Consider the following 15,812-nt stretch of genomic DNA (forward strand, 5'->3'; position numbering starts at 1 on the left):
ACCGCCATTGCCATCGTCACCTTGAACACTAATAAAAATACTGAAGACTCGTTTTATAGCACAGTGTCTTCGAATAAACATGTCGAAATAGTGTTTTTCACTTGTGCTTAAAATTTGGGTGCGTGATGGATCACAGCGCACAGGCGTCCTTCTAAGTGTTCTGGCCTCCTCTCACCCGGGACCTTTCCTCCTGGTGTGGCTGTTCGATGTGTTCTGTTCATTCAGAGCCTCCCAGGTGACCGAACAGCACGCTCGTGCCAGTGGCCATTGTGGCTTTGCTCCAGAGCGCCCTCCCCTGGAGAGCGAGACGCCTGAGAACAGTATTCCTCAGGGCCACAAGGAACCTGCGCCATTCACAAACACTTCCACAGTCTCCGTGGACTGTTTGGTTTTCAGTGAAAACGTTATTGTTATCAGTGAAGTTTGATTTTCTGCCTTTTCCCCATGCATTTCATAGCACTCGTTAAAGTGCCTTTTGAAATGTAAAAATAGGTGCTGTGGCTAGAATAACAAAGGGAGGAGACCATCGTCTCCAGTTCAGAAATCAACGTGAAATGGGGAAAGCAAGGTTTCAGAGCCTTCCCCCTTTCGTGCATGCGCGCTGCCCCCCCACTCTGCACCCCAGTCCTTCTGGCTTCCTGGGGCTCCCGGCCGGGCCCTACACCCGATCATTGAGGACAGACTGCCTTCATTTCTTAGGTCGGACACCTGCCTCCCGGCTGTTTTTGGCAGGCCAGCTGGATGAGGTAGTAATCGGAAGAAAATGTTCTGGTCCTTTGGCCTCCCCCACGTACGCCATCATTCAACAGAGTTTCCTGGGGGGGTGGGAGCGGAGTTGCTCTGAGCTCCCCGGGGGAACCGCCTGCAGGAATGGAGGGGAACAAAACTGAACTTTTTCGATTCCTTTGAGGACAGTGGAAATCGAAACTCCGTCCGCCTGTGCCTCCCCTTTCAGTGGTGTTTACAGGCAGAGGAACGCCGTTCGCTCACAAGCAGTTTGGCCTTCCTTTCGCCGTGCAAGCCGGGGCGGCTGCTTCGGCACGTCCCCGGTGCTCATTAGAGCAGCGTGCTCCAAAAAGCGTATTTTGTGAAGTCTTTCTGCAGGACAATGGCGGTTTTTGTAAGACAGATGCCTCAAAGACATATGGTTTTCATAGATTTTTCCGTCTAGACTAGCTTTATTTAGTGACTTTGGGTCTGAATGGGTCTAGTTAAAGTTTCTGTAGGAGCTTGTATAAAAATTGTAAATGTGGGCATGCCATTAAGGTGTAAAACAAAAAGTCTGACTTCTTATTGGCGCGAGATGAAAAGGGACTGGGAGAAAATTTCCTGCAGGTTCAGTGATTCTGACCATCCTGTGCACCCAGTACGCCAGCTCCCACCACCATGTCCAACATGTAAAGACTTACCCTACAAATCGGAGAACTGTTCAATTCATATACCCCTCGCTGTTTGCCTGAGTAAATTCTTTGTGTTCCAGTTGGGGGGCGCGAGGGGGTTGCGTGTGTGTTAGAGAGCTCTAATTCTTTCTGCAGACTCTTAACATGGCCCAGGGGACATAGGATTCCTTGTCCTTTTAGCACCGATTTTTACAAACACAGCGTTTCCCTCCTTAGGGAAAGCCCAACCAGCCACTGAGTAAAAGGAGACGGAACAGTTGGGAGCTTTGGTAGCGCCTTCAGCCACCAAAGAAAATGTGGTTTTTGGAGCCAGGGTCAAGGACTCATTTAGAGACAATATACCACTTGAGGAGGCTGAGCATTACCCCCGAAATCGGCCTCCTGCCCTGTCTTTCGCAAGAGCTAACGAGCGCCCCCCGTTTAGCTGCCTCGGAACGGGGACAGAGCGGAGGAGGGCCGTCCACTCCCGCCAGGCTCATCCTTGGCTTCACACCGAGCCTTTAATTGGGCCGAGTCACATGTTTGTTCCCCGAGATGGCAGCTCGCGAGAGGCACACTGCCCCTCTGTTTTTGTTTGCCTGCGACCGTTTTGTTTGGGAAATCGGAGCTCTGCGGCGTGGGAGAGCTCCCCCTGCTGGCCCTTTGTTGGGTTGCCGGGACTGCGCGGAGGCCCGGCCGCTCTTTGTCTCCATCTCTGCCCCCCGGGACTGATGTCAGTGCCTCCGAAGATACACGCGGTGCTTGCAACACTGGCCTTTTAGCTCACCAGGTGTCGCGGTCGGGCAGAAGTGAAACGGTGGTGCAACGTAAACCTTCCAGTGCCTCCTGCTCTGGTTTTTTGTTGTTGTTTCAAAAAAAAAAATACCAGGCATTGGAGAGTCCCTCTTTCCACTGATATTTCTAGTTCCGTATTTACACTCTGAAGTGAGGCCCAAGTCAGAATCTCAGGCCCCCAGGGGGTCTCACGCCCACTCGGAAAGGGGCAAAAGCCTTCCCACAGCTCTGAGGCAGGCAGGAAGGTTCGCTTTCACACAGGGGTTCGGGGCGATGGCTTTCCCTTCCCCACCCTGGCCGCTTGTTCGGTTCTCCCCGACTCCAGAGGACAAAAGGCTGTGCCTCCCCCAAGTGGGAGCCTGCCTCCGGCAGGAGCTCCTTCCCGGCACCTCCTTCCCGGCTCCCTCCTCCTCCCAGACACGGAGCCGGCCCACCCCTTGCCGGGTGCCTGGGGGGGAGGCGGGGGCGCAGGGAGGGCAGGGGGCAGAGGACAGAAGACAAGGGAGAGGGTTAGAAAGAGTGTTACTCCCGCTGCCCTCCTGCCCTCCGTAGGACTCTGTTCCTACAGCATGCAAGTCCTTGGAGATCTCTCTGGGGGGTTCTCCAAGGAGAGAGAGAAGAGGGAAGAGAGAGAGGAGAGGCGAGAGGGAGGGAGGGGAGAGAGAGACAGTGAGCAGGGACAAGTCACGGGGAGGCCCACTGCCCGACTGTGCTCCATACCCCCATGTGTGTGTGCCTCTCTTGAACAATCATGTTCTTTCTCCGCGTGCAGCTTTCTCGCTGCGGTCCTCTTACCTTCTGCTTTTTGGGGGGGGTGGGGTGGGGCAGGGGATGGCATCTTTTGGTGTGTTTCTCTCTCCCCAGCGTATCTGTTGTCAGGAATCCAGTGCACAGGTTTAAACATAAAAAGGAAATCTCAAAAGTAATGCGTTTTAGGAATCCTATTTTGACACAGCGGAAAACCCTCTAAGTCACCTGCTTTACGCATCAGGCCTTGGAACCACCCCAGGACTGAGCCCCCTGGGGTCCAGAACGAGAGACACTCGCTTTCTCAAGCTGACAGTCTCTTCCCTTCGCACGTAGTAGTGTTTCCTCCTCTGGAGCCCCAGCCGCCTCCACCTCCCCCGGCTCTGGGGGTCCTTCCAAATCCCCAGCCTCTTTCCAGCTCCGGGCTGAGGCTCCAGGTGTCCCTCCAACGCCCGAGGCATCATCCTGTCATCACGCTGTTGCACCGTTGTCACTGTTGTCCCGGCTCTCCCCCCTTCTCCACTAGAAACTCCTGGGCAGGGGCTCTCGGTGTCCCTGGACCTCTGTGTCTTCACACCCTACCCGACACCTAAGTAAGAATGAAACACAGCTCAGTGGATTGAGCGCGGGCTGCGAACCAAAATGTTGCAGGTTCGATTCCCAGTCGGGGCACATACCTGGGTTGCAGGCCATGACCCCCAGCAACCGCACATTGATGTTTCTCTCTCTCTCTTTCTCCCTCCCTTCCTTCACTAAAAATAAATAAATAAAATCTTAAAAAAAAAGAATGAAACACTACAAAATGAGTTAACGTGCAACGATGAATCAAAGTTTTTGTTGGATTTGGCCCAATAGTTTATATATTTTCAGAAGCCATTTAAACAGCTTCTCTCTCGTCTGAGTCTGTGGACAACCTTGCCTGGGTGAATGCTATTGTAAAATTCTCTTTGCGAGTCACAGACTGAGCAGAGTTAATGTGAGCAAGTCCACCCCTCAGCTGCCCCCGCCCCAGGCGGGTGTATCAGCACCACGCCTGCGGGTGAAGTCCAAGCTCGACGTTTAAGACCATGCCGAGAAAGGCTGCCAGGGTAGATTAGGTTGCCTTTTATCGCAGAGACTAATTTACGCAGGATAGTGTAGGTTTGTATCATCAGATAAAAATTAGGGGCCGTTTTTCTCCTTATGTCCTCATTTCGAATTCCATCAACCGATTCATGCTTTCCCAGTGACATGCGGCACAGAGTCACGGGTTGTTTTCGCAGGGCAAAGAAGTGCCGGCTCCCATGCGCAGCAAGAGTCACATTAGAGAACTCCTTAAACCCTTTAAGTGGACTCCAGGTCCCGTGTTCTTTCCAGCATCTACTGTAGACTATTCATGGACGGTGTTGGCTCACTCTGTTACCAAAGCCGAAAAGGCCAAGAACACGCTGGGTAGCATCCTACAGCCGTCTCCACAGCAAGTTACAGAATGTTATCTTCCACGTGGGCGAAACCGTGACGGACGCAGCATTTTTCTGAACTCACCCTTATACCTTCCGCACGCGTGAACCCTGTCTGGTGAATAAGCGCTCAACATCAGCGGCGAAGTGCAAACGCAATGTTGACATTTAAAGTGCTGTGCCCCCCGTGCTGGCTGGTACCAGTGGCTCTGCGGGTTGGAGCGGCGTCCCGTGCGCTGAAAGGTCACAGGTTCGATTCCTGGTCAGGGCACAGACCTAGGATGTGGGCTTGGTCCCTGGTCGGGGCGTGTATGGGAAGCAGCCAATCAATCAGCCTCTCTCTCTCTCTCTCTCTCTCTCTCTCTCTCACACACACACACACACACACATACACACACACACATCAGTAAATGTATCCTTAGGTGAGGATTAAAAAAACACTATGCCCCATAAGCTGTCTTAGAGCAGACACCCACTGGAGGAAGTCCCGGGTCATAACTAGTTGCCCTTCCATCCTTCCAGGGGCGGGCCCTCCGGTCTGCCTCCTCCTGGGGTGTGTTCCGCCCCTCACCTTCTCTCTGCTGGTGGCGACCCCGCGCTCTGCGGGGGCTGCGGAAGGCGGTAAGCCGCACAGGGTGCCGTCTCCGTTCGTAGGAGGTTGACGGTGTTGTTTGGATGATAAACCAGGCATACGTGCCTTGAACTCTGAGAAGTGACGCAAGGATACAGTCAGAGGGGTGTGGAGAAGCACGGAGTTCAGTCCCTGGTGGGGAGGTACCGCGGGCGCCCCCTAGCGCAGCTCCCCGGTACCGCCGGAGCCGTCACTGCGGGGCGCCGCTCCGGCCTCGAGTTCCGCGCAGTCCCCAGGGAGAGGCGCTCCTCACGATTGGAAAAAACTCAGACGTAGTTTTTGGTCCCTTTTGCATTTCTTTTTAAACAAATTCACCAGGTGTAGCCAAAAGAAAGGAGGTGTCTTACTGCGTGTGGTTTAGCAGACAAACCCTTCCTCTTTTTTTTTTCTTTTGGCCCGTTTCATCAATAAGATAAAAATGTTGGCCAAGATGATACAATATTCTTGGGTCTCCTAGAAACCGGAGATGTACACATTAACCCTCCCAGGATCCGAAATGGAAGGCCATGAAACTGAGTTTTTGAGGCCGTGACATTTCCAAGCTTTATATTTAACAGGTAGAACTCGTGGTATAAAAGAAGCCTACTGCATACTCTTTTTAGGCAAATAACCACCCTCTTAGGCAGCCCTCATTTCTTTTTCAAAGTGTCAATCTTGGTGTATCTTTTTTTTTTAGGGTTTTCTTCTTCTTTTTGTAATCCGGGTCCACCTCGCTAGTTCGGTTGGACTTGAACCCGCCCTGTCCAAAGATGAGAGTTTGGGGAGCACAGTCAGAGACGCTTACTTTCCACACCCACTGCCCCTTTCCCAAGCAACCCCGAGCTCCCGAAGCAAGCAGCCCACACTTCCATGCTGTGGGGCCTCATCGTTACAGAACACACCTACACCAGATCTGACCTCTGCCCCAGTCTCATTCCCAAAGATACCCAAGTATTCTTCCATCCTTCTTAAGTTTGTTTTTCCTCCCCAGCACTTCCTCCCATTGCTCCTAGGTACCTGACCAGTGAATTGAATCGCCAAAATGAAGTCAGGTCAAAATTAGGTGCTGTGCCTTGGAAGAGCAGTTTTCCGAGCCTAGTCCCAGGACCAGCCGCACCAGCGTCCTCCGGAAACACGCTGCGGGTGTCTCACCCCGTTAGAACTCCGTGTGGCACCCAGAGCCCCGGGTTCTCGCACATCCCCTGTCCGAGGGAGCTCGGAAGCAAGGGCCCGTTGGAGCACCGCTGATCGGAACGGGCCAGGGTAACTGCTTGCTCAGTAGACAGAGCCCTGGACTGCAGTGCGGATAGGTGGGTGGGCTTCAGCATAGGAAGGGGCGGACCCTGAGCTCTGCAGGCCCAGTCTGGCTCACACACTTCCCACTGAAATAGCCCCCACACCCCGTCTGGGGAGGGGTGGGGACAGGGCAGAAGGACCCAGCCATTTCAGCGAAGGCGGCTCCCGCCTCACCCCGTGTGCCCAAGTGCCCCAGTGACTTGCCCCGCCGAACCCTCCGCCAACTCATGCCAAGGCCGGCCTCACATCGGGAATCCTCAGAACCAGCTCACGCAATGCGAGCAGATGACATTTCAGTCCTTCCATTCTCAGGAGAGCATCTCAAGAGGCACTGACAGCCCTCCTACTTTTGTCTCTTATCAGTGAAGCTGGTTTTCTTCCCCTCCGTGCTGCCCACCCGTGTGTGCGTTTGACTCCCTTGCAAAAGACATCCTCGTCCAAAACACTGTGAACGGTCCATCCCCGAAGCTACTAGCGCGACTTCAGGCATTCCATCTTTCCCTTTGCTTTGGAAGCAGAAATGGTAACCACACGCCGCCCACACACAACGCTGTTTCAATAAACACTAAGTGAGGCAAGCTGCCGCGTTTCAGGAGGAGGGGTTACTTCATGAAGCCCGTTGCTAAACAAAGCAGCAGAGGAAAACTTGGTACAAAACAAACTACTTCACTCTGCCCAAAACAAACTGTCTCACGAGGTGAATGTCTTTGGAAACCCTTTGAATGGGTCGGAACTGGACCAATGAAATGAACCTTAACAGTAAACCTCGAACGTTTTTCCTGGCGGCGAAGCTGGCCCACGTCTGAGCGTTGCTTGCGAGTTCTCACGCCGAGCAACCCCATGCGCCTCCGGAACTGCTGTCGGGTGGGGGTGTGCATGCAGACCGCGGGGGGGCTAACTGTTTCAGAAGCGAAAGGGTGCTCATTGCTTCCAGCAGGGTCAGGGGCTCTGTGGGATTTTTTTAATTACCAAGTACATAGGTGGGTTCCTTTCATCGGCAAGTGGGCGTGCTTTCAAGATGTCTTAAGTATTTTGGGAGGACGTGATGGCAGTTTTATTTTTCATTCTTTCAATCATTAAATGACCACCCCGGTCTGCTGTGCATATTGGATGGAAGGCACTAGGGACTCCCTTGTAAAGCTCATGATGGACAGGTTCTCTGATTTATTTATTTGGGGGGAAAATGACTATGAGCCAAAGACCATGCTAAGTCCTGGGACAGGGCGGTGTCCCAGACAAACAGACGCACGCCGTGTCCCCTGGTCCCCTGGTCCCCTGCCCACAGTTCCTCCCTCGATGGCCCATTGCTGCCGTTTTTCTCTGGTCCCCTCGGCTGCGACCGAGGATCGGGGAGGAGAAGTCACGGGGCCATCAAAGTATTGAATTCTTTCCTGTCTGTACGGCCAGCATTGAATCCTTTTCCTTTAGTCCTCATCGCTTAATTTCTGGTTTCTTTAACCTCATGATGGATCTGCATTCTCTTAACGACTTTCAAGTTTTATCGGCTGCTGTTAAAATCCCATGTTCCTTCCCCTGCTTCGACCACCTTATTGTATCCTCAGGGCCCCAGAACCTAGTCTCAGAGTTTGGATTATGAAAATTTGCCCTATTTTTTCCACTTAAAATGAGGGACTCTAGTAAAACTCCTTGCCTGGCGGTTGTATCCCACTTGTCTTCCACTAGGAACAGAGTTGGAGTCCTTAAAAGCCACGCAGCGTAATGCAGTGCACATAGTAGGTTCACAGTAAGTAGTGAAGGCGATGCCTAACTAGGAGGCACGTTACAGGTTCCCTAGTCTGAGCCTCCTGGGCCGTGTATGAGGAAACTGAGGCTCGGACGGGTGTAGTGGGTTAACAATTTTACAAGCTGGCCGTTGGAACTGGGGTCCACATCTTTCGACTTCTGAGTCAGGATGCTTTCTGCATAAACACGACGCCTCCAATATAAGCCTCCGACCGATGCCTCCAAGTGTCACATTCCATCGAACCTACTCACCTTGACCTGGCCTCTACTCTAACCCGGCTAACCCTCGCTAGTCAGGCCCTTCTCCTACGTTCGTCTGTCCATTGTTTCATAACTATCTATTCACTGCCTTCTAATCACGTCACGCTCCATGCCGAGGACCTGTGACAAACGTAGACTATGTGGTCTCTGCTTTCCAGGAATCTAGTGGGTTTGTGCCTAAGGGGCTGGCGTTTCTACCGTTAACAACAATATCTCTGTTGCTTCAGTTTCTCCCTTGAGCTCTAGTTTTATTTTATAACTTTGTGATTTTTTAACATGTCATGATTGTTTGCTTTAACTTTTCTAATTTCTCGTCTTCGTACATGAGAAAGCACATTTGACTGGATCAGTTGAGTGTTCCCATCCAGGAGAAAATTCCAAGTCATCCCGGAAGGGGTTTTCCTGAAAAAGTTCAATGGGAGAGTTTAATCAAGAAGAAAGGTTTTCATTTGTAGAATTTGTTGGATTTTGTTGGTGATAAAAGTCACTCCCTAAGATACTGTCACCCCAAAGATATGAAGTCAAGATACACACAAAAACGTATCAATGCATTTAGGAAATAAATGTGGGGGTTCAGGAAGTGAAGAGTGTTACTTGCTAAGGTTGAGCTCTCCAGGCACAAGAATATTACATTACCCCGAGTTTGTCTATTTGGCAACCTCAGCTATCAGAAACACCATTACCATCCAGAAAATGAGCAAAATCACTCCTAACAATAAAACTTCTGGGACCCCAAATGGAAACAAGAGGTCATTCGACAGATCTTCAGGTACTCGGGTACTTGGGTACTCAGCGCTCAGGTACTCAGGTACTCACCCTGAGCCGATTTACACATATTGCAGAGAACTCCCAAACCCCTGATTTTCCGGTACTCTGCAAACTACACGTAGCTACAGGACGAACTGGAGAAAGCTATTGCCAATGTCAGTGAGAAGTGATCACTGACATCCCGACAGGAGAAAAAGAGGAAGATTAAAAATTATTACTACATAAAAAGAAATAAAAATTCAAAACCCACCCTTCTCGGAGGCCCCTTATTGGCTCCTGGAGTATGCCTTGTTAATAGTTCCCTAGTACAGATAACCGCAGGGATCATACAGTATTGGCTGAGAAGTGTGGAGTGTATTTCAGATGGCTTTTCAATAGTTTCATACCTGTATTAGTCTTGGGAGGCATGCCTTCCGTATTCGGAAAGATTTGCATGTGAAAAAAAGCACTCATGTTTGTCTTTAGAAATGCCGGGTGAGTGAAAGAGAACAGTGTTAGCTGGAATTGCTGCAGGTGGCAACCTGCCCTGCTGGCCTGTCTGCATGCCGCATGCGGGTGATGGCTCCTTCTCGGTGTCTTGGGGACAGCCTCCTGCGCGATATTCCACCTGCCTCTTGACCTCTCTCTTTCTGTCTTTCTAGCCGGAGACCGCCCCCGTCACCAACTCGACCCACTATAATCCGCCCGCTAGAGTCCTCTCTGTTAGACTAGAGGATGGGTCTGGCCTGGCAGCTCCTTACTAACGAACCGTGCGAAAGCCACGCACGTGATAGCCGCTGCGGTCCATCATGAGTAGTCGCTTGTGTGGCCATCCGTAGGCAAGTAGCCCGTTGTACTAACGCACCTGTCACTCACCTGCATTGCTCATGGTACCTCAGCCCTCTGGGGGCCGACTCTGGAGAACTGCTGAGTCCGCGAGGCTTTCTGTGTTGTGCCCACCCAGGTAGGTCCGTGGGGCAGCCCCACGCTCTGGGGGGACCGCCTGCCTGCCCTGGGATTACATTCGAACCCGCGCTGAACAAGTTTCCCAGCTTACCTTACAGAGAGCCCATGGAATAGAATTCTTAAGAGATCTCGGACGGTGGGCTTAGACCTAAGCCATACGTGTTTATTTTCCCACATTCAGTTTCGGTTGACAGAAAAGGTATCGTTTATTATCAACGTTTCTGTCTACTCCGTAGTGACCTGTGTATAGCCTTCCCTTCCTCTTTATTTCATAAGACTGCTAGGAAGTAATTGTTTTTTTTTTTAAATCAGAGTTTCTTAAGAAGAAAGCTTTTCCCAGAAGCGCAAGGTAGTTTGCAAAGGAAAAGGGAATGCATTGCTTGTTCTAGAGGCTTCTCCTAGGCCAGTGTGTTTTGTTTCGTGCTAGAAGCTCATTCAACAACACGTCAGGTTGGTTCCTTCTGTAGCCCTCCAGCAGATTTGACTAGTTAATTTGAGAATTCGGGAAGAAGCAAAACATCACGTCTCTAGAAGTATCTGGAAAATGTAATTTCCTCACTCATTTATATAATCACCTCCGCACAGGTTACAGTGAAGGCTGACAGGGAAAATATTTATTTTTTCAGAGTCATCCTAATTTCAGGCATGGCTGACTACGCTTTGATACCAACTCCAGTTTATTTGTTTATTTGGTTGGTGGGGGCAGAAATATTCCTCTCCTTTCCTAACACATCATTCTCTTATGTAAAAATGTAGCCTACCTTTAAGACAGGCTTGAAGTAACTTTCTGTCCGTTCCAGGCTTTCTTAATAAATTGTGAGCCTTCCTATGGGGTAACCCTATTTAAAGCATAGGGACCCGGAATGAAAAGAAAAGTCATTTTGTCTAAGAGCAGAGTCCACAACTTTTATAGTTATGCAACTGCAAGGTCTTTATCCGGGTCATTCCAGAGAACGGTATTCAGACGCAGAGATCTAAAGCGAATTGGCAAATTCTAACATTTCTGAAATTTACAAGAGCCCTTTAGCCCGGGGGTTAATAGTTCAGCCCGGAGGCCGAGTTTTTGGACGACCCAGGACCAGATGACCAGCGCACAGGAGACCGCCAGAAGCCGACTGGCGTTTGGTCTGCTAACTGCTCCCAGCCGGTCCCCGCGACACAGTTTCATACTCCGCAGACGTAAATCAGGTTTCACCGACAGAAACGTCTCCCTTTGAAAGCAGCAAACATGATTTGTATGTTAACTTCACTTTAATTTCCTGTGTAGTTTATACCCAGAGCAGACACCCATAAACTATGAAGTAAAAACTTTCAGCCATTATTAAAAAGAGAGCTCGCCGGGCCAAACAGTGTTGTTCTGAACTTACTCTAAAGGGTTATAGCTAGCCCACTTAGGCAAAAACCAGAGAGTTCAAGATTCCTTAAAAAGGGCACTTCAACTTTTAAGCTACAGGGGATTGTATGAAGATTGCCATCCTAAATCCCATATCTCATTTTTCTTTCTGTTGAGAAAAAGTTAACTTCGCCAAGGGGCAAGAAACATACTATATTTTAAAGATAGTGCCCCGGCTAAATGGAAATATGTTAAGTAAACATCCAGAGTGAAGTAAATAGTCTATAGTGAGATCTTTTCATAAAATCCCCTCTCTGAAGGACTCCCTTTGCTTCTTCCTTCGAATCTCCAGAAGGAGGCAGCTCGTGGAGCGTGTGCTCCCGGGTTTGGCTGTGGGCGGCATGTGGTTCGCGCCTTGCTGCGTTTCAGAAATGTCCTTCTGTTCACGGCAAATGTTGTGCACAACCACGGGTGAGCTCTTAGTTCGGCACAAACCATGTCAAAGAAGAGTGGAGATTCTTTTCCCAAGGCCCTTTCCCCGGATCTTCTGCAGTCGGAACAGTGGCATTTGTCTCCTGTGGCCCCTGCTCTCCGATTACAGCCCCACGGTCTCACTGTCCCTGCTGCCTCTCCTGCGGGCGCCTTTTTGTCCTAGTTCACTCCTGCGTTGTCTCTGACGGGACCCAGCCCCCGCACCCCGGAATTTCAGCCGGCGTGTCGGAGAGCGTGTTCAGTTGGCCGCAGTGCGATGTGCTGTGCTGAGCCCTGACCCCGCTCCCCAGCGGGCCTGCGCCCCGCTAAGGGGAGGCGTCAGTGTCGATGGGGGGAACGGAGTTCGGGATGGAAGGACAGCATTCCCATCAGGCCTTCAGGCGGGAGTGGAGCTTAGTGAGCTTTCTGAGTGTTTCCCGCTCCGCTTCACGTCTCCTGTAGCTTCCTCCCATCCCCGGTGCGGTCTGCAAAATACACGGAGCTCTGTCGTGTCTCGTGGAGCAAAATAAAACATACAGCATTTCAGGATTTGGAAAAACAAGCTGTCTATTTGATAGGTAAATCTATGTTAACGCCACATGCTAAATCTTGCATGCTTATTGATTCGTTGGAATAACCATGTACTCAACTGTGGACAGATTACTGAAATAGTGTTAACTTAGAACAGCCCTATTGCATTTCCAGAAGTCATCCACCCAAATGACTCCCCTGAACATTGCTTCTAGCTGTGTCTTGTAACATAGCAGAGCAGTGAGGTTGTTCATTAGTGAATGGCCTAGGCATTCCGGTACAAACCCACCTATCCCAAAACTGGCCATAATAGAACCAGTTCCTGTGATATAACTATGAGCCTCCTGAATTTAGGGTTAAAAAGTAGTCATGTAGATTAATTTTATGACTTTTTAGTATCGTGTTAACCATAATTCTCCAGTATGAAGTGGGACCTAATACCAGTATGTGGTACATGTTGATGTTTTCCGTGTACAAACACGTTTTCTATGCATGTGTCTCCATGTAGAACAGTGCACACGTAGTGCGTGTGTTTCTGTAAGTTCGTACATTCTGTGCCCTTGGGCGGGTAGGTCTAAAAGTGCTTGTCAAAATGCCACAAGCATGAGTGTGATTGTGTGTGCGCCGTGCATACGCGTATGTGGAGGGATGTAAATATTTATGTATACGTGTGCTCTGTATGTGTGGGTGCAAGTATCTTTTTTAAACTGTGCCAGTCCAAGAGGTAGCTTTGGAGAATCTGCTATAATGCATGGTAATAGTGGTTCAATTCTCAGAGTACCTGAGGTATCCAAAAGTCTCTCCAGATTGTATTCATTCTGAGACGCACAGAGATAGGAGTTACCATGACAGCGTGATGGCGTAACTTGCACAGGCATTTATATCTAAACCCACAGCACCGCTATCTAAGATGGAAAGATAACCTTGCCGATGTAGTTTGATCAGAAGTGTGAGATCCAGAAACCTGCTCTGAGGATCTCTAATTATCCTTGGATTGTTGAGCTGAGTCTTAAAAAGCTAAGTTGGTCTACACAGTCATCTTTTCTCTACAGTAATTCTTCAAAAAGTATAAAGTAGAGGGCTACAGTGATGTAATAATGAAGTGGATCCTTCTGAGTAAATGGGCTAAAAACGCAGGGGAGGAGTTTCGTTAACACCTCGGAGGGGGGTCATCGGTCCTCTTTGTCAGGCAAACATTTTTTACTTGGAAAACAGTACAATCACTTGGGATGGACAGGAATCTCCTTGACCTTGAGGATGGACTCTGCATAGTAGCTCTCTGTGTATGGAACTCCGTGGAAGAAGATAGCATGTGGGACTGGAGCCGTGACTCCTGTGTCATTTCCCCAGGAGGACAGATGGCTGTGAGCTTGGAGTAATGTGAACGCATCCGGCCGATTTCAGAGAAACGATTATTGGTTCACTCCGTCCCTCGGTCCTTCCTTAAAAGCCCAAATGTGTGAGATCATCTTAAGTCATGCTGTCTGGTTGCCGTGTTTAAAATGAGGAGGTGCTCTGTATAACGACCTTGAAGAAAATGTCGAAGCGATGAAGTGTAAGCTTTTCTGTTGGTGTATCTGTGCCAGAATGTGCGAGTGTGTGAGAACAGGAGATGGGAAGTTCAAGGCCAGGCTCTCGTTTGTCTTAAGACCTGTTCACACTGGGGTGTTGGCGGGACTTCCCGCCTGTCTGGGCTGGGTTGCTCAGCTCGAGGCGCTCACTTCTTTAGTTTTCACCCTTGAATTTCTGCAACTCCACTCACTGTGTAATGTTTTTCAAATTATGATGGAAGTGACTCTGTCTGTCCCTTGCATTGTCTGCTGCCAATTTGATGAGAAGTATCCCCCCCAACCAGAAGTCCACCATTACTTGATTTGCGTGTGAGTTCACGTGTACAGCCTGTGTTTCCCTTGCTCGTCTGTGTTTATTTTCACTCCCCTTTTTTCATTCACACTCCTTCTTTCGCCTTTGTATGAAAAAAGTGGTGTACAGAAGCAAAATCTCGTCTTCTCTGTTGAGTCTCTGGTTAAGTTGAGCCAGAACACTTTCCCCTGTCTTCTTGGCACTTTGCGGTTTCTTAAAGCCGTTGTGTGGACGGACCCTGTCAATGGAATTTTTGAAACCAGGTCCGGAAGCATGTGTCATTCTCGAAGGTCACATGTACCTGTTGTGAAAATGTGAAGCTGTATTTCTGAACCTGAAATAAATGATAACATTTGAAGGACGCCCCCTTCTTCGTTGTTTTTGTCTGTGTCCGGGTCATTTCTATGCCTGTCAGTAAAGCTGTGAGACTTCTCAACATTTATACCTCTCTGGGTCAAAGTGGTCCAGAATGACTGCCATGGACATTGAAAACCCTGGGCATTGCTGCCATTAATGCGGGGGAAGAGCGAGACTTTTGAAGGGAGCAAATGGGAGCCACCAGAGACCGGAGAGTGGGGGACGTTTCATTTCTGACTTGAAGTCATCGCTGGCCTAGGTTCAGAAGGGCCCGGCCCTAGAGAGCCGAGGGGGCAATGCGACACCTGCCACGGGGCGCCGGGACGTTTTGTTACTGAAAAGCAAGTGTCCCCGGAAAACCCCGGGAAAGAGGAAGAACGCGTAGCCCACGTGTTAGGCCCAGCGAAGGCGTTTGCTGCAGGAAGCCCTGAGCTCCCGACTCAACAGCGGTCCCCCTCGCTGCGGCTGCGCATTTCGGTGGAGAAGCGGCCGCTCTCCAGGTCCCGAAGGTAGGACACGGGGAGAGCGTTGAGCCGTTACGTGCACCCTTGCCCTCACTGCGCTCCCGGAGAACAGAGACCGAGTCTGCAAGGAGAGCTCTGCGAACCGGGGCCCCTGCCGGCAGGCCTCGTCCTGGGCTGTGGGCTGTGCCGTCCGTCCGCCGAGCCGGTTGGCTGTCCGGGGATGGGAGGCGTGGCGGGTTGGAAGCAAACGTTCTCACCGTGGGCGCTGGACGTTCCGCGACGCGGCGTTCGGCCAGGGGTCCGCACCCACCCAAAGCCCGAGCTGGCTCAGCGGGATGGCGCTTCTGCACTGCAGATGCTCTGCTCCACGCACCGTGAAGCTCGTCCCCAGCCCCGCTGAGGCCAATAAAGGCTGCCAGTGCCCCTTCCTACCTCCAAACTAGTTTCTGTCTGCTGGGCAGGGGATAAGTCTCACGGAGTCTGACTGGAGTTAATTACACTTTCTTCCGGGAAACCCCAGGGACACCCACTACCTGCACCTCAACAGCTAAAGGCTTGCAGACCACCCCCCCCACACACACACACACTTGACAGGTTAGGGCCCAATAACAAGCTCTTGATCATTTCTGTGGACGGGAGGGCTCCCTGCTGTAGCCAGCTTAACCCGGACCAGAGAAAAATTGGTCGTGGACTTAGTCAAAGGTAACATCATTTGTTTGTTTTTTTGTTTGTTTGTTTCTGTTTTATTTTTTTTTTTAACAAGGCGCAGGAACAGCCCCGTCAGTTTGGTTCCGTTAACGTCTCGGAAAA

At 50.5% G+C, this 15,812-nt stretch overlaps 1 protein-coding gene across 4 annotated transcripts in view; it reads left to right on the forward strand.

Moving 5' to 3' along the window:
• The window catches only part of DNM3 (dynamin 3), a 369,444-nt gene extending 354,911 nt beyond the window's left edge, over positions 1–14,533 (forward strand). For all 4 annotated transcript variants that reach the window (XM_045838502.1, XM_045838503.1, XM_045838504.1 and 1 more), the window contains one exon: positions 9,680–14,533. In XM_045838502.1, the coding sequence (XP_045694458.1) occupies positions 9,680–9,749 (70 nt within the window). In that variant the 3' untranslated portion in view covers positions 9,750–14,533. The remainder of the gene's footprint in view (positions 1–9,679) is intronic.
• Positions 14,534–15,812: the final 1,279 nt, after the last annotated feature.

This window comes from Phyllostomus hastatus, unplaced genomic scaffold, assembly GCF_019186645.2.
Source record: "Phyllostomus hastatus isolate PE091 unplaced genomic scaffold, TTU_PhHast_1.1 phas_contig_283, whole genome shotgun sequence".
Taxonomy (NCBI): Eukaryota; Metazoa; Chordata; class Mammalia; order Chiroptera; family Phyllostomidae; genus Phyllostomus; species Phyllostomus hastatus.